Source organism: Glandiceps talaboti, chromosome 16 (assembly GCF_964340395.1).
Source record: "Glandiceps talaboti chromosome 16, keGlaTala1.1, whole genome shotgun sequence".
Classification (NCBI taxonomy): domain Eukaryota; kingdom Metazoa; phylum Hemichordata; class Enteropneusta; family Spengelidae; genus Glandiceps; species Glandiceps talaboti.
This window is the reverse complement of record NC_135564.1, coordinates 10,762,190-10,780,691: the sequence shown is the minus strand read 5'-3', so window position 1 is coordinate 10,780,691 and position 18,502 is coordinate 10,762,190. Positions and strand designations below refer to the sequence as shown.

Below are 18,502 nucleotides of genomic sequence, written 5' to 3'. Positions count from 1 at the left end.
AAATGCTGTGTTTTCAATTTTTTTTAACCGGAATCTGTTTTGAAAACCTCGCTCAAAGAAAGAGACTCTGATGTGAAATTATTATCATGAAATTTAAGAAATTTCATCATTTATTGTGATTTAGATATTTGGGTCCAGACCAATGTTTGTCATTCATAGAGTTACCCCAGAATTTTTGACAAATTAAACAAAATTGCCCATTGGAGAGAAAAAAATAAAGACAGGCACGGAAAGACAAAACCTTAACAGTTGTGAAATTATTTTGACAGTCATTTTAAGGGAGGGGTCGTTTTAGTCGTTCATCAGCTAATCTGAATGAACACAAAACATTCCAGATGAAATCCCAACCACTTCGTATGAATGAAACCTTGGACATGCGCGCGCATGCTATTTACACCCATTTTGCAGGGAATCCTGGGACAGCAAATTTTCGTGTCCGCCATGTTGAATTGTACGAATTTGAAAAAATTTGAAATTTTGACTCTTTTAGTGTAAAGCACAGGTAGCTTCACAAGTTAAAACCTATATGGAAGCCAACTAGGGAAAGCTAAAAAGTACCGCGGATACCAACTTTGGGTCTACGACCTCGTTAAGAGGTGTCGTGAAGGGATCGTAAGTTAGTTATTGTGTCAAGATCATCATGAGTAAGTTGTCGTTCCGGGCACGGGCATTGGATGCCAGCAAACCAATGCCAGTGTACCGCAGTGAGGAATTACCAGACTTGCCGGATTATTCGGCAATCAACAGGGCAGTACCCCAAATGCCCACTGGAATGGAAAAAGAGGAGGAATCGGTGAGTGTCTTTTCATCTGATTCTGCGCAATGTCATTGGGCAGCCATTGATGAGCAAAGAAATGGCGGGTAGTATCAAAGAACATGCATCGGGATGGGCGAGACAAAGCTATGCATGGTGCATTGTTCTTGTTGGAGGTTTTGTCACGAAATATAACGATTTGCCGAAAAGTTTTGCATGCCAATGTCGCAAAGTCTTTTATTTTTCAACCCAGTGAAAGTGCTAAAGTCACGTGACCATGTGCATGCTGTCCGCCATATTGAATATTGGTATGAATTAATTAACTGTCGATACAAAGATATATATAAAAGGAACCGTCTTTAAATTATAGGTAAACACTCCAACAGCAAAATTAACAGTATTATGCATAATTGTTGACTGTTTAGGTGTGATCACTCATCACCATAGTATGAATATTGACGAAAATGTAATTTAATTATGGCCGTCATGAATAATTAATTGTGACCCAGGAAATGAAAATGCAGTGCGACTAATGTGATTGTTGTGGTCACCCTTGCTGTGAAGGGAGGCTAGGTGCCAGATTGGAGCAAGAGATATGGTGTCAGCTAAAATCAATTTATATGAGAGATACAAATACCATGAGCATTTTGAAACATAGATATTGCCCAGTGTGAATGTAACTGATTATAATTTGACATATCCAAAACTTTTGTTTTGCTGTGGGGGTCTATTCACTTTATTTTGAGTTTTTTTAAATAAAACTTCTACACCTCTGACCTCTTCAAAGTTGAGATTTCAGTAAAAATATTTTTACAATTTATTAGTAAATTTATAAACATGCATCAGGATATGAATAAACATAATATTCAATAAGATTACAATAGATTTTTTGTAATATCATACTTTAAATGTTATCAATATTATTTCTGTCAAAAGGCATAGCCTAACATTTATTAGAAAAATTGAAGTATAAGTTACAGATATTAAAGTTCATCATTTAACTAAAAAAATATACAAAAGTTTTGAAGATGATTGATGATTTGTCAGAGTAGTTTGATGTTTATGTGTGTGACCATAATGTCAAGGCAAATTCAACTTGTCAAAATGTGAATTACAAATTCAGTGGCAGAAAATTATCAAAATTTTAACAGGTTCTTGAAAACAAATTAGTTTTGACACCTCAAAGCATTTATAAAGTTACTTATGCACACACACAAAAATGTTTGTTTCTGATAACATGACTTCTGAAATTAAGGTAGGTAGGTTGAAGTTTTATTATTAATTTTATTATTGGGAGTGTGGGGGAAGGAGAAATTGCTTTAACTGAAAGACGAGATACTAATTGGTCACAATACTTCTGTGATAGTTTGATGAGGTGTAAAAGGATAAGAAAGACAAGTATGTGTGAAGTAGATGAACATAATGTACAGCCAGTACAGTGTACATGTAATTTCAATTAGCACTCAGTGTTTCAGGAATGGGATTTTTAAAAAGAATTCTTGACCCAAAGACACTTTGACAGAAAATTTACACAGAAATAGAGAAAATTCTCACTAGTTTTTGGATGTAAAAATGTTTAGGGGCAGCATTTGAAACTACTACTAGAGCTGGTAGCGTTATCAGAAACCTACAATTTTTTTCATTTGGCTATATGAAGATAATTGCTAACAGAGTGACAATAGGTTAATGACATTAAGTTGTCAAAACTCAATTAAAAAAATTAAATTATAGCTATCTGTTGTTGAGAATAATCAAATGAGAATGTCATGGTACGTAATGATTATACTGATAGCATTGGATGGAAGAGAGGTTTAGCTGCTCTGACCTGTTTAGTTTGTCAGTTTATGTTTGAGGATTCATGTGTGTGGGTTTATGTTCACACATAAAATATCTGCAGTAAACTACTTCTAAAATGTAATTGGTGGTGATGTTACCAGTCCTGGACTTTCTCATAATCTTCTTTATTCCCAGAAATATATATATACATATACATATATAACAATTCTACAATATATGAAGTATTCAACTTGGGAAAGGGAGACGAAAAATAGTTGTCTTTGCAACTAGTCGAGTCCGTCCCCTTTTACAATCTTAGGGATTAGGAATTACTAATTACTGGGGCTGCTGGTCAAATTGAGTATATTGCAATATTGACAGAATAGAAAAAAATCATAAAGGATTTACAAAATACATTGTATAGATATAGGTGGACAACAACAACAACAACAACAACCAAACAAGCAAATACAAAGAAACAACAAAAGACCTACTTAAATATACATGTAGGGAGGGAGGGGGATAATAATTAGATTTTCCATCTGACAAGTGACAGTTATAATTCTTTGGAGGTTTGCAGTGTCATGGAGTGTCAAAATGAAGAAGAAAAATGTTCATTATATGTTCACCTTATGAAAGTCATTTTATATGCAAATTAATCCTGAAATTAAATAGTCCAATAAACAATAACTACATGAAAAGAGTTGGGTCTGGACGGTGGGTGCATTTTATTGTAGTATGCACCTCAGAAATAAAAGTGTTTCTTAAACTTTTACTGTTACTTCCTATGTTCAAGAAAACTCAAACTCAGTTAAAATCAACAACAAGAATCATGTGACCCAGTGTGCCCTCTAAGCCAATTTGACGCGCCACTGACGCATGCAATTTGTAGTGACGCACCAAAATTTAGTGTTTCCCTATCTCTTACTATGTGGTGACTCAGTTTTTCTCATTTTTGACCCACAACAAATTTTGGTTATCATTAGAGGGTGTCATTGTATAAATTGGAAAATAGAGATGAAAATGAAATCAAAATTGATCCATTTTAGAATTGAATATGTCCTCCAAATACTATCTCCAAACTCTATGAAAATAAAAAATTGTCAATTTTCTTGAAAACATAACAATGAACCCTAGATTTCTTTTATTATAATAAGAAAGACCAGGAACATTACAAGTGTTCATCATATAATGGCAGTCAGTGAAATTAATTGACTTTTCAGGGAAGTGGTCCCCAAGGCACATTGTACTTTCATTTACATGCAAAGAGGAAGCCATTAGCAAAAATTTGTGCTCAAGTAATAATTATGCAAATATAATGCATACTCCAAATTGCTTCTCATACTGGTATTCTAAACCTTGATATTTGACACCCAGAAAAATTTGCATTTTTACAGTCTTCAGTTAGGTCTCAAAGATAAATTTTGACAAATGACCAGACTGGTGCATTGTGTTTATATACAAGAAGACTTTAGTGATAGTTACTACTTAGTTTTAACATTTGTTCAAATTTCCAAGTTTACGGTACATTGAAGTGTTAAAATAGAAATGCTACATTGGTATATTTTATGACATGATATTAATGTTATACTACTGGTGTATTAGTTAAAATTTTAGTACTCATATTAATTTTGTTCATGCATATCTAAATACACAATGACTTGAATGTATTAGTTTAATTGCATTTTGATAAATTACTACATGCAATACAATCATGAATGACATGTTTTTTAAATGTATCTTCCAAAATATCACTGGTGTATTTTTCCACAAAAATATAATTTTGATTGATGTTATCCATAAAGTCCCTATTAATTTAGATTAGAATGGGAGAGAGTCGCAACTAATTTCTTAGTTTTATTTATTTAATGTTATTTAAATTATCAGGGTGGGGGGAGGGCTACTTATCTTACGGTGTCCATGCATCAATAATTCCAGATATTGAACAGAACAAAAATAGGTAGCACATCAGCCTCAGTGGCCCAGTTTGCATTAGAAATAATAGAATAACCCTACATGTATGTAATCCTTATGTCTCTACTGATAAGATAACACTAATGTGAGAACCCTGTATTGAAACCCTTGCCTGTAGTATTCACTGAGTCTTTGACTTATAGAGTTTACTTCAGAAGTATGATCCAGCCCCTAACAAATGGAAAGTTTTCTTTCAAACTAATTTCTTGACTTGCTTGCCTCTTGTACAGGAACGCCATCTTCAAGAAGCGATGACTGCACAACAAGTCTATGGAACTACAAGTAATTTAGTTATACCCACTCCAGAGTTTATTGGTGGTGTCCCTCATTATGACAGATTGTATGATCTTACATATAGACAGAACAAGCAATATATCCATGTACAACGTAAGTACTTCAAAACTTGCAGAAAATAAAAAGAGTGGAATTTTGGAAAGTTTTTTGGAAATGTGATAGAGGTAGATCTTTCACCTGATGCGTCTTATGATGCAAGACAGCTCAAACCTGCTTTCTGACTCTGTGACAATGTACAATGTAGCTCAGTGCTAACACCAAGTTGGCACCACCGCCTCACCTGCAAATATTTTCAAATGAAATTCAAGTACAGTGTACCTGACCGGTGTTAATACCGGGCTAGTTTGATGTTAGCAACAGGCTGACACTTGGCTGGCAGATACTAACGTAGACAGATGATGAATCCAGTGCTGTCAAAGAAAAACTCATTAATACTGTACGTCACGCACAATATCCATATTTAATGTCGTCCATCTTGTCTACTCTTATCATTAGCTCTAGGTATTGAACAAGACATTCCAGATTACGACATGGATTCAGGGGATGAGATTTGGATGAAGAAACAATCAAAGAACATAGAAATCAAACCACTACAATTTGAAGAAATGATGGATAGATTAGAGAAGGGGAGTGGACAGCAGGTAGGTAGTAACAAGAAGTTAGAATTCTCGCTATCTGCAATACAATTCTATGCATCGCTGAGGAGTCAAATGGAACGCAGTCTCGCGACCGCCCTTGCATTTGTCGACACCTACATTTCCGGTCACCAATGTCAATACACGTGAATGTTTCTTCCAAACAGTTTAATTTGTAATAAATAAGATAAACGCAAGTTTTAAGCTTATATAATTATGGAGGTGGGAAATTTAAATATGTACAGTATCTTTCCAGAGCAAAATTACAAGAGATGTCTGCAACTGAAAATGGGAAAGAAACATTCCTGTGTATTAGCATAGCCGACCGAAAGTGTAGTTGTCGACATTAGAACGTGTTGTCGCGCGACTTCGTTCCATTTGACTCCACAGTGATGTGTAGAATTGTATTGCAGGTAGCGAGAATTGACTGATCACTTTGTCTTGGCTCTGTATGATGAGTATGTTTGGGCTGAGCTTTTTAAACCTCTGTGACAGACGGGAAAAGGGGTATAAATTTTCCAATTTTGTACCAGAACTATGATGGAACCCTATTGAAATCCGTGGGGATTTCAAATATGTTTTACCTAATATTTATAATAGTTGCAAAACACTGATACGGGCAAATTTCTATAAACTGGTTCTGAGCTACATGTGTTTCATCTCAAAAATGTCTAAAGGAAATGAATAAACTCGAATCAGCAACCAGGAACCTGTGTGAAATTAAAGATGATCTAATATCAGATCCAAGGATGTATGTATTACATGTAATTTATAATTAATTACCATTTTTGTACTCATTCATTGCAGACAATTTTAGGATATAATATGTAATCAGTAACAAACTTCATACCTAGCCCAAATAATTCATTTAGTAATAAATTTCAAATCGTCAATTTGTTGATATCTCATGCACAATTGATTCACAGGTGGTGACTTTACAAGAAGCTAAATTACTTCTAAAAGAAGATGATGACCTGATAATAGCAGTATATGATTACTGGCTAAACAAGAGACTCAAAGTTGTAAGTATAAACTTGAGTACCATGTACCAGTTATCAGAAAGACAAAGGACTGTCTAATTTGGTCACTTGAGGGCCTCTTTTGACAGCAGTATTTGGGCCATTAATGTTGTCCAGAATCAAATACTACAGCATACCACAGCATTCATCCCTTCCAAAAGTTTTGTGGCAAATGCTGCTAACATTATTAGTTAATTGAAATATGTCTGCTTCTCCTGTTTTCGATTGTTAAAATTTTCAGAAACTCATATAAATGTAATAAGTATAATTGGCAGAAACAGTGTTGTAACTGGGTACTATTTCAGTATAACATGTTTAGTAATGAAAATTTCTACTCGCAAGAGTCAAAATATTTCTTGGACATGAATCCCAAATTTTTGCCGAGGCCTCGTCAGAACTAAGTATGAACCCAGCGTCGATGAACATTCATTCTCGCATGTTGTTTTTAGTTGAGCCAGGAGTAGGACTTGAAGTCAGATGAGTAGCTTGGTAAAATACAAGTTGCTATGCTCAATTTGGGGAATAAACCAAACTAAATAAATGATGTTCCGTCAGCTGACCTCGTGGTACATGTAGCTAGACTCGTGTAAAAATGGAATAGGCCATGCATGTATATTCACACTTTCACCATTGGTGGCGCTCTTTACAATGGTACATACACATAACCTTACAGCGGGCATTCAGGTCAAACGTAGTTTTCTGCTTAAAATATGTTCTTTGTGTTTCTAACTCAACTCATTTTCCTTTACAGGGTCATGCTTTAATACCTCAAGTAAAACAGGACAAGAGAGATGGTTCAACAAGTAACAATCCTTACGTAGCATTCAGAAGGCGGACAGAAAAGATGCAAACCAGGAAAAATAGAAAAAATGATGAAGCGTCATACGAAAAAATGCTAAAACTCAGAAGGGATCTGAGTAGAGCTGTAACACTTTTAGAAATGGTCAAAAGAAGAGAAAAGAGCAAAAGAGAAAACCTCCACCTGACTGTTGAAATCTTTGAGAAGAGGTAAAAATTATTGTCATGGTATTACGTGTAAATTTACCAATATGCAACAGAGTAATAATAATGATAATAAAATGAATTTATAATGGCAGGCATAGGTCATTGAAATTGAATTGTCATAATTAAATATTCTTTGTCATGGATGAATTTTTATTGTTGATGAGTAATTGCATAAATTCATGTAAAGGCTTTCATTTATTTTTTTTATACATGGTAGTCAGATTTAGCCAATTTCCGGCTTAATTTTTCTATTGATTTCCATTGGTCTAATGGACTATCACCTTATAAATTTGGTAGTCTATATGCCCTGGACTACTGCTAGTTTGGTAGTCTAGATACAATGTTTAGTAGTCTATGTGTCCTGGACTACTGTTAATTTGGTAGTCTAGATACAATGTTTTAGTAGTCTATGTGCCCTGGACTACTGCTAATTTGGTAGTCTAGATACAATGTTTAGTAGTCTATGTACCCTGGACTACTGCTAGTTTGGTAGTCTAGATACAATGTTTATTAGTCAATGTTACCTGGACCACTGCTGAATTAGAATCCTAACAATTTTAAAGGTATTCTGTACATTATTAACAAGGAAACAAGGCAGTGTCAAAGAATGTCATGTTGCCATGCTTGTGACAGCAAACAGGGATTAAAATTTAATTATGAACGTGTACAAACCACAAATCATTGTCTGTTTCATACATTTCTAACTCTGGCTAAAATTGTGCAACTATTACAGATATGGAGCTGGTGATTATAATGGTCAGCTGTTGGCAGAGTGTGAAGCCCTTCGCAACCAGAGACCGTCATATACAATACCATCAATACACAATGGTAGTCAGTATGCGTCAGGTCTACATCGCCATGATTCATGGGCAAACAAAGTAGGGGCAAGTATATTATGTTTAGTTTTGAGTTGTGAATATTGATGAAATCGTATGTATCTGAATGTATTGGGGACTGAATTGGTAACCTTATATTCAGATCAGCAACAAATTACAATATGTAGTGCATGTTTTGTTATTGTGGGTTATGCCACTTGCAAGCCAAGTTGAACATGTTTAAACAAAGTATAAGGGATTTATACCCTAGTTGTTCTACATGTATGTTATGTCAATGCATGTCTGTAGTGCTAAGAATATGAATCAAATTATACAAAGTTGCAACTCTATGATTTTTCATAAGTTATACCTGTGTTGGGTAGTTGTATTATTCCCCATTAAGTTTCTTCATTCAGGCAGAAAATACCCATGACCACAGTAGGTTATGTCACTTCTCATCTTTGACTCGTTGTGACAAAGCCCCTTAGGTCACTTGTATTTTTCTAGGCTGAATGAAATAAAGGGGGGGGGGGGGTTCAAAAGTTTTGTTTTTTTGCGTGTATATATTTTTGTGTTGGATAATTATGTAAAATGCATTGTAGTTTTCAGTAATCAAGAAATAGCAGTATCTACATGTATTTAACAAACAATTGCAATCTTTGATTAACAGGAAGAAGTTGTTCGGAAAAAGAGGAAATATGAAAGAAAACAGAAATTGAAAAATCAAGCCAGACAACAGAGTACCAGCACAGTGCCCACCTACAATGATTTAGATTCACACATGCATGATGTCAGTTCTGATGACGAAGTATTCTCACCAGTAAGTAGAATTCCTCATTTTGGTGAAGGAAGTGACACTATATTTGTCAAGATAAAGAGATTGATATCATTACCAGAAGTTTTCCTCTAAACCCGTGCAGGAAATTTCCAAATTGGCTGAACACATGTTCAGTGCAGCAGGGTAGATTTCAAAATTGAGTGCAAGTTATCAGTGTGATATTTCATCACCATCAGCAAGTTAATAGCAGTAATCAACACTAGTGTCCTGACCAAGGCAGAAATAATTCTGACTGGAATTTTCTTTTAAGACTGATAAAATGACAACTAATACGCAACTTCCCTTTCGACTAACAGGTGCAATCTCCTTCTGACCAAGATGATGAAAATGATCCAGATGGTCAGTTTGCTTTTAGAAGAAAGAAAGGCTGCAGTTATTATGCAGTAAGTAAACATTTCTCTATTGCAATTGTCAGGAAAATTGGAGAATATGACATGAGTCTTCATTGATGTAGATTTGTCATAGATGATACAATTGAAAGTCTTGGCATCTTTTCAAGAACATGTGATATATTTATAAAGTGGAGGACATAGACTGTTACTTGAAGGCACTTGTCAGGGAACAAGTCTTTTTGTGTAAATCCTGAATTTGTGTGTCTGTGTGCATTTTTGTCTGGGTGGGATAGATTGTGTGTGTGTGTGTCTCTATGTCTGTCCCTTGCATCTGAGTGTGTGGGTGCTGGGCAAACTTGATACTGCACCTAATCCTTGTCTGTGTCTGTGTCTGTGTCTGTGTCTGTGTCTGTGTCTATATCTGTGTGTCACAGTGTGTATTCATGTGTCCAACTGTGTGTGTGTATTTGTGTGTGTGTGTGTGGACATGTATCTGTGTTTGTGTGCCCAAATCTAATCATTTATTGTTCTTGACAGGCACATACTGAAAAGGCAGGTAATTGGCCATGGTGTAGTAAAGAAGAAGGTGGTTGGGGTGATCACCGATATCGTTTTACATGTACCTCACTCAGGACTCCTCGTAGATGTATAGGATTTGCCAGGCGAAGAGTTGGTAGGGGTGGACGGTGAGTATCAGAATATTTACAGGGTTTGCCTGATGAAGAGTTGGGGGAAGGGGGAGGAAGTGACAATAAGTAGATATAGTTTGCCAGACTCAGAGTTGCACCATATTCCATTTACCAACCTTGCAGTCATTCTCATATTATGAATTGAGCCATATTTCATGCCATGAAATTGAAGATTGAGATATTGAGATTCTCACATGCTTCATTCATATTTACAGAGTGATTTTAGACATTGAGATTCTAACAGACTTCCATCATTTTTACAGGGTGATTTTAGACATTGAGATTCTAACAGACTTCCTTCATTTTTACAGGGTGATTTTAGACAGAGCTTATACACCAATAGATGATCATCTTAGTGATTTAGAAAATTCCAATACTTCATCATCACTGCCAAATGGTCTTCCTCTTAGCGAAATTCTTAGAGAAATCAGAGACAACAAATGGTAAGTGTTTCCTTCCATTCTCAATCTAAACTATATAGAGCACTAGGTAAAGCTGCATACCTCTGCCAAGGCAGAACAGAGAGCCATTCACCTAATAGTCCAACTATACTATTCAAAAACCAAAGATGTGTGCCCTCAATGGTTGGAGCTTGATAGGTGATGCTAGTAATGCCATGGCATCACTAAGATCCAGATGTGGAATCAGATAATTTGGTCCTTGTCTAATAGGCAGTCTTTCTGCAAAGTTTCATCTAAATTCATCCTTATTATATTTTTTTAATAAACAAAACAACAGTTTTATAATGTAAACGAAACCAATCAAGATGATGTATGTGGATAAATTATTTGGTACATATTTATCACAGTTTCTACGAGTCTGTCTTATTCTCTTCAATCTACTTTTGACTTTATATATGTAAGTTTCTCATGTTGTCATTTTTCTCTGTCTCTCTCTCTTTCCCTCTGTAGGTTACATTTTAGACCTAGATCACCACCTTCATCAGACAAACCGAGTGGTAGTCAGACCAAAGCGCCTTTCTCTGTGCCTGTATCATCAACGTCGTGTTCATCGGCTGCTTCAAGTGATAAGGACACTACAGCATTCAATGCAGAACAGTTTTTAAATCACCAGGAACAGTTAGCACAAATGCAGAAACAGCAACTTGAACAATTAACACAAGAAAAGTCCCTCCTAGATTCCTCAATTAACTTGGAAGCGTCATTTTGTTCGCAACCGACTTCCAAATTCACACTGGACTCAGCAAGTGCTCAATTTGCTGTGTCGGCTTTAATTAACACGGACCAATGTCCCAGTCTAGTGCAACCTAGTGCCACAGCACATTCAAGGACTTCTAAAAACCAGGTTACGAACAGTGCCATATATGAGCCAACTCCCAAAAGTAAGTATTGGCACCAGCCAGCACTTGTGTTTTAGGCAACTCACGGATTAATATACCCTACAGAGAGCAAGGATTCAAACAACATCAGATGCCTTGTTATATTAGGCGTCTAATTTCATCATCTCAGTACTACAGCGGCATGTTGCCTTGTTTTGAAACAAGTGAATGGTTGTGAGCCTGGCATCGAAAGGTTGCAACTCGAGAAGAAATAACTGTGGAACTGGACAAGAAAGTTATACCTGCTGAAAAGCAATGGCAATTTGATGTATTGTTTTCTTTGCCATGACCAGAATATGGAGATATGTTGTGGGCACAAATGAGAAGTAGTCTTACAAATAAGATTTGTAGGCCATACTGAGGAATATTATTGTCTGTAGGTTCTTGTCTTCCCTCTACCATAATGGCATGATTTTATTGCATATTGGTTCAGTCTGTGTATGTCTGTCCTGTGCATAGACCACATGCAGTTAGAAAATGATAGCCCATTTGTCATTTTGTTCGATGGCAATTTTATTTTGGGTATCTAGTTTTGAAATTGTTCAAAGCAAAACGATTGCTACACAGGTAAGGAGATTGGGTTAAAAACTAAAAGTGGTAGTCATAAAAATGCCTGACCAATTGTAATTTTCTATGACCATTGTTTTATTGGGGATGTCTAGTTGGTAAATTTTTTGGAAAGCAAAATGATTGCTATGCAGTTACAGAGATTTGGTTTGAATAAAGAAAGAAAATGATATTCAGCCATACTAGGTAACATTACATATGGTATGTACTGGAACATTCAGAGTGGTAAGTATGATAGGTAAAGGCCATCTGACTTCTGACATTTGGAATTAAATTACAGTGTCGCGTACTTGCAACAGTATCGATTTTCAAAACTACTGCAATACCCAAGTGTTGTTTGTTATCCTTGTGTGATTTGAGATGATTTCCAGGTAGCATGGAGGCAAGTTGGGTTGAGTTATATTAAGAAAGTAAAATTCCAACTGCATGTACATGTACATGTACACTGGTATTCGTGGGCTAGAACTACAGGCAGTGTTTTATTGTATGGTTGCCAGACTGTAAATGACAAACTAACACTTGGCATTGGTCATCAGTATTTTTTGCTACGGTTGGAAACCCTAACAGAGGAGAAGTCTAGTAAAACACATATAGATTCCTATACAAATGTACCATGAGTTTGGTCAGGAACCCAGTAAAATACCCGGGGAGCTCATTGATTTTACCAGCTTACCAGCTTATTACTTTAACAAAACAATAATTCAAAATTATTCCCCAAAAGCTCCTACCAACCATGATCATGCCCATAGTAACTGCATGTGGTATTTTAGGTGGCCAGGTGAATACTTACTTGAATCTGTACTGAAAACCCCTAGCAACCATGATCATACCCATAATAACTGCATATGTTTGAACAGCAGCAAGAGCAAAATTATATTAAAAACCCTAGCAACTATAATCATCAGGCCCATAGCAATGGTATCATTCTTGTGTTTTGATGAAGAGAAATCAAACTATTATTTGTCTAAAGGAACATTTCAGTATCAAAATATGACCTGTTTATCTTTATTGGTGTAACATACCTTAAATATTCAAGTTTACAGCAGAGTTGGTTTACAGGGTTGGTGTCTGTTTCACTGATGAGATGCAACATTTGAAGAGAAACAAATTCAAACACAAAGTAAAACAATTGTAGAGGTGCTGTAAACAGTTAGGGTGTACAAGTAGATATACTTTATCAGTAGGAAAGTAAACAGTTGAAGCCATTACATCGTAAAAACCATCAAGTCCGTTGTTACAGAAATTCTGCTGTTTCCAAGGTTACCAAACTTAACAAAAGTACAATCACAGATACATCATGATTGTCTTTACATGATAACCCATATCATTTGTTTACCAAGTGGCAGCCAGTTTCATTTCAAGAAGCCACAAATTTGCATCTTTTTCTTGATTGAGAATGTTCATGTCGAAAGTTCAAAGTCAAATTCTACCTTGTTTATCACAGATATTACTTGCACTGTCAATATGACCTACATATGTCATTTCACTTGATAAAAAAAAAATAGGCTATGGTTTACAGAGAATGTACTCAAAGTAGGTCAGTGTGTTTTTAATTGACTTTAATTACTAATCTACATGTAGTGAGTAATTAAGTCTACACTAGTTAACTAGGTTATTTGTTTTTTTCAGACAACCAATAATTTATCCACTGAAAATTGTGAAAATGTCAATACTTAGACTTTGTACATGTCAATTTAAGGTCTATTTTATCTATAAGTAGTATAGTGATAAGTTTGAAGTCTTGATTCATTAGGGGTGCTGATATTTGGATGTGGACAACTTGATCAGTAATACTACTTCTGATACACAGACACACACACATCGTCCTTGGAACAAACAAGCTATTGAAAGTTATTGCATTACAGGCTCAGATTTTGACACATACATGTGTATTGAATCTAAGTTACAAGTGATATGTGTGTGCACATACAGTGCCTGCTTGTCAGCAGGAGTGTGGTGTTGTTTATATTTGTATTGAGTGGTCTGTGGGAAGCCTGTTTCTTATCTATCTAAATTGTTCTTAGGGAACATAAAATGTGCATGATACGCACAGTCGTTCTGCGATCCCTCGCTGTTTTACCTGTAATTGTAAAGCACTTTGAGCACAGCGTGGGAAAGCACTATATAAGAACCCAACATTATTTATTATTATTATTATTATTATTACTACACACTATATATACTGCTACACAAATACATTTACCCACACGTGATTCAACACTGTTCAGGATGTACAATATGATATAACAAGTAAATCATTATATCGAACAAACAGTTTCTATCAATGTTCATGTTGCCAGCTAGTGCAGATTTCAAGGGAGCATCCACAACAAATCTGTCAGACTAGTCTGTTGATATGTGTTGTTGATTATTGCAATCTGTCATAAATCCATGATATTGTCAGTCACTGACATGTATCTATTTATTTTTTTCCGTAGTTACTGCCCCTGGTCATTCCCTTGCACCTGCTGCAACAGTTCTTCAATTGAATTATCCAATTTCAACAGCAACCACAACAGCAACAACGTCGAGTACAGGACTCTCGACGTTAAATGCAACCTCGTTAACAAGAACAGCAACAGCAGTGTCAACAACAACAACAACAACCAGCACAACAGACTTGCTCAAATCACGAAGTCCTGCTTCAGCTATTGATAATATCAGTACAGTGACAACACTCAATGCAACATCCAATGTATCCAAGCCAGTCACATCATCAATTGTGCCATCAACGTCGGCAGCTAGTACTTTGTTTAAGCTGTCCTCATCGCCAAACAGTTTAGATGGACTTTCAAGGTAAGAAAAACTAGAAATCTGAACTGCAATACTTCTGAATCTGGTTAAAAGGGAATACAGCTGATAGAAAATAAAGGCATTTTCGGAAATATTGCGTCATGGAGAGTCATTTCATGACTAGACGTCACTTACAAAAAATTATATGTGATTACCGAGAAATAACAAGTTGAAACTTATTCCTCTTTCATTGTTCATTGGACTCTTTGCCATTGACACACATTGTCGTATGGGACAGGGAGTCAGTAGACGTACATATGTAAAAGCTGAACATCAATATTGTTTTATTTGAGGTAATAAGCACTTAGGAGTCACAAATATTGATGCTCAGCTATTACAACCAAGTAACTAGAACTTTGCTTATGGTGAATTATTGACTGACTTGTCAACTTTTACTTTTGTGTTGCAGAGAAGCACACGATAAAAGAAAATCACTAACAAGTATAGGTAATGACCAAACAGTTGTAATGGAAGTGACTTGACTCTAGTTGTGTTTAGCTGTGTTAATGTGTACAAGGATCTATCTTGGCAGTAATTCACAGACAGTGAGCAACGAAGAGAGGAAGGAACACGGAAGAATCATTGTGGAAGAGAGAGGTGAAGGAAGCAAGAAAGTGTCAGGAATTCTGAGAGAGAAAAGATCTGTGAATGCCACTGACTGGATTTAAAGTATTTTTATTGTATAAAGATTGTGATATATCTGTTTAAATTAGTAGCTCTCATCAACCTCAGTAAACTCTGAACTTCACTTCTTAGTTGCTATTTGTATATGCCCCCAAAATTTTGTATTGTATCATCCGAAATGTACGATGTTGTGTTCATTATTTGGCTGGCATATTGATTCATGTAATGCAGAGTTCTGTTACTGTAACCACGGCTATTTTGTACTAGATATGGTGGCAGTATAGGCTAGTACCAAAACCTATAATCTGGTCAGTTTAGGTATCAGGTTACATTCAACAATAACAACCTCATTATTTGTCCATTTCCATGTTACAGTCCACAAGAGTACAAAAGTCTATTGTCCAATCAAGTGTGAGTACATAGTAATCTGTAGCAGTATCAAACCGAGTGTCCAATCAGGTCTTAGTTCCATGTTGTCTAGCAGTATTGTCCAATCAAATGCAAGTATTCTCAATATTCTAAACCAGTTGTCCAATCAGGTTAGAATATCATGTGAAAAGTTGCACCTGTACCTTACCCACTATCCAATCAGGTATGAGTATCTGTCCATAGCTTGTATCCATACCAATTCTGTCTTCCAATCACCATCTACCTTGACTGTTTACAACAAATTACTACATGTTTGCCGAAAATGTTAGTTTATGTTACTGCACCTGTCAACAACAAAAATTATAAACTATTACCGATACATCCACAGTTACAGCACACTTAAGTGGTCTTACATTAAATAAAGGCACCTACTTTGTATTAACATCACTTGAATATGTACATTTTGAGAAGTTTATTTTGTAAATCAACCCAAAAAACAAAAACAAACGAAAAATGATTTTGTCAATTCATATCATATCTATATTATGGAAATACAAAAATTATGGTAACTGTTTATGTCACCCAGAGTAGCCAAGTATAGTAGTCTTGTAACCCTTTGTTACGTATCACACAAGATAACAACACTAAACATTTCTCTTAACTCTTGCTAGAAGTAGTACGAATGCAGAATGCCAACATTGGAAAGGAGTTAGTGGAGATTAACAAGTTGTACTGTTCAGTTGGTTGTGCATTCGTATGGTTATCAGCATTACAGGTCCTTTGTGTTGTAGAGTTTTGTTAAAGCTGCACTAGCTGTAACTAGAGTAGTATATTTTGGGATTAGACAATCAACCGTATTTTCACTGAAAATTGTTAAAATACCAATAATTAGACACCGCGTTTTACTCAGAGATCTATTGTATCCATAAGTACTACATGAAAAAGATTGAAATTGTAATAGCATTGGGGCACTGATTTTTAGGTGTGGACCCAAAAATCAATTTAATTGGGTTTATTGTACCGTTTTAGGTGTACAGCAGCACACATACATTTACCCACAATACTGTTCAGGATGTACAATATTACCAGTAAGTCATTCTACCTAACAAAAGAGTTTTAACAAATTGTGCCAGTTGCAGCTAGTGCAGCTTTAATGCTAAGAACAAAAAACCCCAAAATTTTGGCGTTTTGTCAGTCACATACAGGATTGCATGCTTCAAGAACCATACATGCTTATAGGTATGAAGATTACTCGCCATATTAGATTATTTGATCATGTCCTGTCATATCATATCATGTCATGTCATGTCATGTCACAACTAAATTGAATTCAAAGTTTCATAATCCTATATCTGTGTGTGTATAAGTACAATAAAACTACTGTAAAACCTTGTAATCTTAGATAGTCATCTCAGGAATGTCTTTTTCAACACACTTTGATCTGAAATGTGTTGCTATGTTCAACACCATGATAGGGAATTATCCCATTGAGATCTGGTATTGTCTGTATCTATGGCAAAAATAGCAAAATTTCCCCCACGAGATCCCAGATTTCCTGAAAACACCAAAATGTCCCCCTGAGATCTGAAATTTATATGAAATTTGTCTGTTAGGTTATTTCTAGAACAACATAGCAAACTGTCCCATTGAGATCTCTAATTTCAAAATTTTGTTTGCATCCATGGAAACATATTAAAATGTCCCAGTGAGGTCTTAAATTGTCTGTATCTATGGAAACATAGTAAACTGTACCATTGATATCTGAAATATGTCTGCATGTATGGCAACATAGCAAAATCTCCATGAGGTCAACAGAGTATAAAATGTCCCATTCAAGACAAGAACAACACATTCTTGATATGCATTCCCTTGAGGTAGCAGGCAAGATACCGTTTCATCATTTCATGTGTGTGTAACTTTTCTATTCTTTTCCCTACATGCTGAGGTTGATGAGAGTAGCATGGATAAGTATACTGTACAGTTATTGCACAAGAAAAAAAAATGTGTATTGTAAATAATTCGAAATACAACTGCAAATTAAGGGTAAATGAAAATGTAAAGGAAATGGTCTATGTGAAAGTCTACCAATTTTTGTAACATTTTTTTGTATTTGTACATTATTTATTGTGATGCTCCACAGGATGGGGGGTTTTGTTTGACATCCCAAGGTGTGTCTGTCACACAAGATAAAACAATTTGTTGCATAAAGGTTAATTGTCCTACAATCAATGCAACATTTAAATAAAGTCAAGTTGCGTTGTGACAACTTTGGAAATAAAAAAGATAAAAGTCTAAATGTTATGTTTCATGGTTGGTTGTTTGTGTATGTGTAATGTACATATATGTATATGAATGTAGTGTGTGCATGTATGTATGTATATATGTGTATGTGTTTATGTATGTATGTATGTATGTATGTATTTATGTATGTATATATGTTCTTTACTGTGCAGTATGCATTTATCTATCTATCTATCTATCTATCTATCTATCTATGTATGTATGTATGTATGTACTACACTATGTACGGGTGTATGTTTGTATATATCTATGTATGTATGGTATGCATGAATGATGTCTTCTGAATTTAAAAAAAATCTAGGAATTGATCCTGACATGACACTGGTACCAACAAATCATTCTATTCAGTAGTGTTAAATATCCAAAATGTGATTATGA

General features: G+C 35.4%; 1 protein-coding gene across 2 annotated transcripts; it reads left to right on the top strand.

The window, feature by feature from the left end:
- The first annotated feature begins 444 nt into the window (after positions 1-444).
- Positions 445-18,037, top strand: LOC144447244 (enhancer of polycomb homolog 1-like). 2 transcript variants are annotated; one of them, XM_078137147.1, is made up of 13 exons: positions 445-793; positions 4,735-4,891; positions 5,294-5,439; positions 6,360-6,455; positions 7,204-7,460; positions 8,191-8,335; positions 8,943-9,092; positions 9,407-9,493; positions 9,980-10,128; positions 10,443-10,574; positions 11,043-11,473; positions 14,476-14,833; positions 15,240-18,037. In XM_078137147.1, exons 1-13 carry the CDS (start codon positions 641-643, stop codon positions 15,310-15,312), a joined length of 2,334 nt encoding a protein of 777 aa, XP_077993273.1. In that variant the 5' UTR covers positions 445-640; the 3' UTR covers positions 15,313-18,037. The 2 variants fall into 2 exon arrangements, with proteins under 2 accessions (XP_077993273.1, XP_077993274.1); XM_078137148.1 differs by having other exon boundaries at positions 8,191-8,341.
- Positions 18,038-18,502: the final 465 nt, after the last annotated feature.